Source organism: Morus notabilis, unplaced genomic scaffold (assembly GCF_000414095.1).
Source record: "Morus notabilis unplaced genomic scaffold, ASM41409v2 Scaffold243, whole genome shotgun sequence".
Lineage (NCBI taxonomy): Eukaryota > Viridiplantae > Streptophyta > Magnoliopsida > Rosales > Moraceae > Morus > Morus notabilis.
Window position 1 is genome coordinate 1 of NW_010359811.1, and position 7,699 is coordinate 7,699.

The 7,699-nt window shown below is 33.5% G+C and overlaps 1 protein-coding gene across 4 annotated transcripts; it reads right to left on the reverse strand.

Moving 5' to 3' along the window:
* Positions 1-2,823: 2,823 nt before the first annotated feature.
* Positions 2,824-5,693, reverse strand: LOC21400496 (protein FLX-like 1). Of its 4 annotated transcripts, none has more exons than XM_024163701.1 (5): positions 5,551-5,693; positions 4,458-5,021; positions 4,185-4,348; positions 3,346-3,425; positions 2,824-3,134 (listed from the first exon to the last, which is right to left on the reverse strand). In XM_024163701.1, exons 2-5 carry the CDS (start codon positions 5,000-5,002, stop codon positions 3,039-3,041), a joined length of 885 nt encoding a protein of 294 aa, XP_024019469.1. In that variant the 5' UTR covers positions 5,003-5,021; positions 5,551-5,693; the 3' UTR covers positions 2,824-3,038. The 4 variants fall into 4 exon arrangements, with proteins under 4 accessions (XP_024019469.1, XP_010093441.1, XP_024019467.1 ...); XM_010095139.2 differs by having other exon boundaries at positions 4,458-5,039; XM_024163699.1 differs by having other exon boundaries at positions 4,458-5,092.
* Between the last annotated feature and the right edge of the window lie 2,006 nt (positions 5,694-7,699).

The window sequence follows — 7,699 nt, forward strand, 5'->3', positions numbered from 1 at the left end:
GACAATTAATATAGAGTTTGCTGAAAACTCCCAAATAAAGATAATAAAAGAAATGACTACGTAGGATTTGACCAGAGAATTGGAGTGGATATAGCCAATTCTACAAGTTTCCTGAAACGGACAGATTTCCTCTCCAAGGTAGGCAGTTAAAAAATAAATAAATAAAGCAAGCGAAATTCAATTGATCTCCAGCTGATCAAGAGAGAGATTTGAAGCTGATGCTTGTCCCTCCGTCTGTGCATGTTATGAAGACTTCAAAATTCGAGTAACAGCATGAGCAAATGCTCCATGATGATCAACAGACATCCATGGGTGAATCCGTAGATTTGGTCATATGTTGCACACAGGCAACATTAAAAAAAAAAAAGTACACCTCCTTTTGGGAGCAGCAATATAATTAGAACAATTGTTCCACTATTAATTGCTATTAAGACACCATGACTGTGATTTTCGTGTCTCTCTGTTCTTTTTTATTATTTAATAAGAAATAGGAAACTTTATTATTGTGGTTGAATATAAAACACAAAACAGGGAACGAGACAATTTAGCTGATCATTGCTACGTTATAATTTTCAACACCAAAAAATACTAGACACTGTTTTCATCTACTAAGTTAAAGGAATTACGAAATCAATGTATATAGTTCTATTTATTATTTCAGCAAAAATAATAGCAATTACAATTAGTCCACAGGAACTATCTTGTCTTGGAGGAGTTTTAAATTAAATAAACACTTTAGTAATTAATTTCAGCAAATAGAAGAATCCATGGTCCATGATATCCTAACTGAAAAAGGAATAAGAGAAACACCCTTCATTCTAGCTTATGAAAAAAGAAGAACCACAGTTACCATTCAACACAATGCATGAACCCAAATTTGAAAAAAAAAAAAATGACGAGGTAAGTGGAAGAAATATTAACTAAACATGAACAGTAGAGTCCAGAGAATTGACAGTAAAGAACTACCAAGCCATGTATCTTACTATAACCGAACTTTATGCCCATTCCCAATGACTACCGGTTTTTTTATCTGCTAAGTAACAACTACTTAAGTTAGGAAACAGAATGTCTGACCGTAATTAAATGGGAGTACCTTACTGTAGGCATACAAAAACTCCATTCTGACAAATCCAACAAAAAAAAAAATCAATCTATTTGACTAATAGGTTAACATTTTGAAGGCAGCAGGGAGAACCATTGATAACTAAAATTTGGGTTTTACAAATGAAAGAGACTCTAATGACATTAAGAGGAAAAACATCTCAAACTTCCTAGCCTAAGTGAGAGCGCGCCACGTGTCATCATAATTCCTTGTTGACAAATAGAGGGTTAGATCCCATATATTTTGAGTCCTAAAATACAATGCAGGCCCCATATAACTCATAAGGTGGGGAACAAGGGTTGCCCTGAAAACAATAAAGTTGTGGAACTTGTGATTCCGCAAACAACTATATCCTCCACACTTACTAGCATTTGATAGTTAGTCCAACGAATTTTATATGGGGGCATGCAAAATCATAGTACTGTCCCAGCTTTACTGAGATTAAACAAAATTCTAATCACTCCTGAGTGACCATAGTTACCTCGATTAACTAGAATGACCTAACCTAATCGTGATCAGAAGCTATATATAATCAAGATGAATACATTTATACGTGAAATTATAAAAATTAACAAATTTCAATATATGAGCTACCTTTTGGGAATTTTTCTACCACAGCGTGATAAAATAGTCAGCAGGCAAGCTTCCCCTAGCTAATACTTTTAATTCCTTATGAACCACAATTTCCTCCAGGTTGAAAAATAGATAACTAAGTTTGAAGACACAGAAGAAAAGACATCCTAAAGTCATTCAACTATAGCAAAAAGCACCATTTTGCAAAAAGCAAACGTGTTAAAAAAATTTATCATAGATTATGGACTTGGCTACATCAGTTCTGAGCTTGAACCTTAGCAGCGGTTACTTCCCAAAAGACACAGAGAGACATGTGACAGCCGGAGTTTAACACAATAAACTCCAACAATTTAGAAACCATTCCGGAACACTTTTTGTAATCCATAACTCAAGTCCTCCAAAGCTATCAATATCTCTATACTAACGGCGAGCTAAGGTCCTTGCAATGCTATTTCATGACAGCATACTTTTCTGACTTCTATGGTGCATCTTCCTAGATTAAGAAAACAGCTTTCTATTACCACAAACATTGTCCATGTAATTTCTACTAGTGTGTCCCCAAAAGTGATACTGCAAAAGCACTGATGAAGCGCCATTGTCCTAGTCCTAGTTAAAAAAGAGCCTATAGTTCAATTGAAATTACAAACCAAGAATACACTTGACAAAAATAAAAGATTACAAATCTGCAAGTTCTTCCAATCTAGAAACAAGCTAGCTACAATATGACTGTGGTATCCTGAACTAGAAGGGGCTATCATCTAAAGTCAGTCAGACTAAAGCGAGTTGACTTCATCTACTAAATGCACAATAAGTTGCACGCGCACACACGCGCGCACTCGCACACAAACACAACAATGACAACTTCATACACCAAACACCCACATCTCATTAGTCATTACATAGGTAAATACACAATAAAACATTTTTGCTTCAGAATACATGAAACTAAGAAGACCCTACCAAGCATACTAACAGAATACTGTGCATATAAAAAGCATTGTAGTTAGAAACTTAGAAACAATGATACAATATGGCTCTTTCCAAATGACAAAGGTAAAGTTCAGAAACACAAGAACAAGAAGTTGCATTAGGATGGCATTAAGAGCGCAGAAGTTGGTCACATATTTGCAGTAGAAGACACCAAGACATATTATATTGAACCATCAAAGCTATTATAATAGAGACATAGAAATACAGCTTCAAACTCGAGATAAAGGCATATGTCCCAAAATGTCTATTATGAGATAACCTTCAAACATAAACCTAAATATCTAATAAGTTGCAGCCCAAAATACCCGATAGAATAATGAGTTGCAGCCCAAAATAGCCGATAGAATACAGCGCATGCGCATAATAAGGAAAGCTAATTCATGTGTCCTTGAGCCCGTTGCATATCATATGCACCCCAGGAACCAGGTACAGCCCCATATGGTGGAAAATTTTCAACACCACTTTGCACCTGAAAATTGAAAGAGAGAAGGTAATCATATAAATGTATTGACTAGATGAAGATGACATAAATATACAATAACCAGATCTTGCATTTTGATATATGCATTCAGGCTAATGCATACAAACAAACATAAACAGCCATTTGCACCAAACATTAACACACGCCCGTCCCAAGCTACCATGGTCTTTAAGAATTCATGTAAAATAGAAAAACTTACAGGATTAATGCCATAGTTGACAGGATAATGGCTTCCTGCATATCCTGTGGCTTCAGGGTTTCCATAATTTGCAGTATAACCTATAATGTTGTGATAAAATAACTAAAGTTACAATCATAAAAAAAAACAGTGAAATGAAATGGTGCTAATTTAAGCTCCGGTAATCCAGTAAGGGGAAAAAATTACAAAATACAACTGCCATCAACATGTGCATAAGGCATCAGTGTAATGTTTGAATTTTGAACAATTAACAATGCATAGCAAAAAGTCAAAATATAGAAAATATTAAATCAGTTGAACAAGCAACTTCTGCCAGCCCAACGACTTCTGCATGTCCCTTTTTCTAACATTTTGCATCTTGCATTATAGATTTTGGCATTGATATCATTTAACTCAGTTCGAAACATGAACTGTGGAGACTTTTAAACCATCCAGTACAAGAAGAACAGTATAAAAAGGAATGCATCAAAATTGTAAATTCGTTAGAAAAAATTGAACTATTCATGGACTGCTATTTTTGTGCTAAAAGGGCCATTAGAAAAGAGAGCCAAGAGTATCATTGTGTTTCAATTGATGCAGTTTGCCATGAAAAAATGGGGTAAAAGTTTATCGTGCAAGCAGGTTTTTTATTTGACCCACCAACATATCTATCGCATCTGAGCAAGTTGGTTCTCCGTGTTTTGTCCACCAGTTTTCTTTATAGCAAATTGAAAACTTTTATTAAAATATATTTGATTTCAGTTCTCAATAATAATAAATAAATATATAAATATATAAATATATAAATAAAACTCTACAAACCAGTTAAAGGTAATACAAGTATATATGAGAGTATATACCAGGATTCCCAACAGTAACAGCAGCACGTGCTCTCTTCTCAGCATTAGCCATTTCTGCACGAAGTTTCTCCAACTCCCTAGCCATTGAGATCAATTTCTTCTCCATCACCTGACCGTGTTCATAATTCTCCGCATATCCTTTCTTCTCATACTCAATGGCAGCTCTATTTGACAAAATAAATTTGCAAAATTAACCAAATCAAATAACTAACTTAAATATTAAAGATAAAACTAGTATCAACAAACAAGCGCAAGCACAAAAACAAAATTTACCTAGCACGTTGCAGTTCTTGTTTCATAGCTTCAATTTCTGCCCTCATAGCTGGAGCCTGCTGCAAATCTGCAGTAATCCTGGCCAAATCTTGAGACATCCCTTGTACGTTTCCTGTAAGATCCTGCCTCGTAGCAGTGAGCTCCTTAATATCAGCATGAACTTGATGCAGCTCAGCCCGCGTTGCCTCCACCCCTCGAAGATCCACTTCCAAGCGTACAGACTTTTCATACAAATCTCTCATTTGTACATCTTTCTCTGCCCGCACCGAGTCTGCAAAATGAGCCATGCGTTGCAACTCATGCTGGGCAGCTTCCAATTCCTGCTTAAGAGCAACATGAGTTGCGGCAAGCCTTTGGTTGTCAACGAGAAGACCTTGAATATCTTGATGCTGAGCCGCAAGATGTTCCTCAATTATTGCGGGGTGAGGAGGGAGAGGTCGGGGAACCCTCCGGAACTGGGATTCTCTCATTTCCTCATACAATGCAGGATGGGGTATTGGACCAACCCCTCTTCCAAATGGAGGTTCGTGAGAAACTCCTTTCATTGGAAGTGGACCACGATTCCTTGTAGACATTGTTATTCTTTAAAGATTTTCAAAATAATTAATTAAATAACTGTGCACCAAAGTAGAAACCTGAATTCGCATAACATAGAAGCGATTTCAGTGAAAAGAATAAATAAATAAACAAATGCCGAACCTCCAACTGTTGTTGAACAAAGAAAGCAGTAGAAATAAAGTAGAAATACAGTACGAATGGTACACAAAATAAGACAGTTAAACAAAATTATCAAAGTTGCCATTTTTCAACTGAAAAACACAAAAAACAGTATTATGAGACAAGACAAACCAAACCCAGTGCCAACAACCTAATCAAATGTTTGGTTACCGAGAAATATCGGAAAAGGAAAAGAAAATTCCATACTTTCAACGCAAATCGAGTTAAGGCTCTCCTACGTTCGGGAAAAACAAAATCTTGATTACCATTCTCAGAAGCCAATTGAAGATTATACTGTCGGAGATGTAAGGAAAACAAAAAATCAATCCTGAAAATTGAAGCGGTAGAGAATAACATGGGAAGCGAGATTACCAACCTTGTGCGAAGTGACCGCAGAATTGAAAGAATCAAAGAGAGATCATCCAAGCAATGGAGAAGGACTGGAAGTCGATGGCGAACCCTAACCCTAGGGAAGGGAATGGGATTCTCTCGGTGGAGTTGGGTAAAAGTCGAGAGAAAAAATTGGAAGAAACCGGCAATAGAATTTTGGTGGTAAATTTTATTTATGTTTATATTGGTCAGTTTTTTTTAATTGATTTTTTTTTTTAACCGTCTTCAAAACCGAACTTGTTTCCTAATGTTATGTTCGGTAGGAATGAAAGAAAATAAGATAAAATATATATATAGAAATGATAGAAAATAATAATGATAGAAAGAAAATTGATTTTCTTTTATGTTATTTGGTATGAGAAGATAGAAAGAAAATGAGCTTATCTTTACTTGTTTAGTATTGAAAGTTAAATTGAGAGGAAAGAAAAAATCTTACTCGTAAATTACTTTTTATGTTATTTGGTATGAGAAGATAGAAAGAAAATGAGTTTATCTTTACTTGTTTAGTATTGAAAGTTAAATTGAGAGGAAAGAAAAAATTTTACTCGTAAATTACTTTTATACTCTTAAATTTTTTGTTTGGATGTTGATGGAGAAAATGGTAGTTGTAACTTTGCTCATTTTAATGAGTTGTCTCCATTTTCCATCACATTTTTTGCCCACTTGTGAAAAGAAAAAAAATAATAAGTAATTCATTTCTCTTTTCTCTCTTACCAAACAACCTATATTTTTATTTTCCCTCACAAAATTCCTCCACATTCTTCCTTCCTTCTACTTTTCTTTCTTACCGAACATACTCTTAGGGTGCTCTCAACGGTGGAATAGTAACAATGATGGAATAGAAAGGAAAAAATAGATAATTCATTTGTTCGGTTACAATATTACAAAAACAGTGGAATGGAATATTATTATTTTTATTTGGACAAAATTACCCTCATTTTTAAACAAATGGGGTATACAAATATATAAATAAAAAAAACTAAATTAGCTATATTTTTAATACAAATTTTTTTATTTACTTATTTTTAATACAAATTTTTTTATTTACTTATTTTTAATACAAATTAGTCATATGTATCTTGATTGTCATATTTTTAAGGTGTATCTAAGTCACGTTTTTTCTTTTGGCATAAACATTTGGCAATTTATACGGTGGAACTCTAAAATGTTTTTACTGGTGGAAGCGTTATTTTTTACTCTTTGATTAAATTTTTAACGATTAGATCTGTGCAAGTTCATATTAAAAATTTACAACGTGCCACACAAAATTGCTCTCTCTACATATCTGACCATTGAAAATTTAATCCAACAGTCAAAAACAGCGCTTCACCGGTGGAAACATTTAAAAAGTTCAACCTTAGAGGAAGCCCAAACATATTTAAACCACTCCACATTCTATTTGTTACATCCCTCTTAAAATTACAAAAAAGTCCCTACAACTAAATTATTCCTTACTATACTTTTCACGTACACATTTTAAACCACTATTTATTCTACTTATTACACTTTCTTAAAATTTCAAAAAAATCCCCACAACTAAATTGTATTGTTTTTTTTTTTTTTCACTTGCCCACCAATCAAACTTATATTTTCTTTCTTTTAGTTTCATATGACTAATTTAAAACACGTGCCCCATGCGTGCATTTCTTGCAACTTTTTTAAAACGAAAATATAAAATTTCTTCTACAATTTAATTTTACCTATTTACTATCATTTTAATAGTTGAGTTTAGCCCAGAAAAAATAAGTTTAATAGAGCACATTTAAAAAGGATAAAAGTTATAATGGGGAAAATTAGAAAGTAAAACATCTATAAGGTACATATAAAAAAGTATTTAAAAGACTTGTATGAGAAAAATGTTTTAAGCAGGAATACATCCGAAAAGACATTGTTGAGGGGAGCAATTAGGAAAAAAAATATTTACGATGATCATGGTCAGACAAAAACTATTAAGAAAAAAGTTTAATAAGGTCATTTAAAAACATAAGATTTATAAATAAACAAAAAAAAAGTAAAAAGATCGAAATACATATTTTAATCTTATATGTATTTTGGTTAAATATGTACATAGGGAGAAAGTGTGAGTTTATGTTGTAATGATAGTATATATTTAATATGTTAAAGATCTTAAAGCA

Bases quoted from the DNA above. Each gene is read 5' to 3' on its own strand.
- LOC21400496 (XM_010095139.2), bottom strand. From the start codon at position 5,032: ATGTCTACAAGGAATCGTGGTCCACTTCCAATGAAAGGAGTTTCTCAC. The intron at 3,426-4,184 runs GTATATACTCTC...ACAACATTATAG, and splicing joins TGTTACTGTTGGGAATCCTG to GTTATACTGCAAATTATGGA. The intron at 3,135-3,345 runs GTAAGTTTTTCT...TTCAATTTTCAG, and splicing joins TCAACTATGGCATTAATCCT to GTGCAAAGTGGTGTTGAAAA.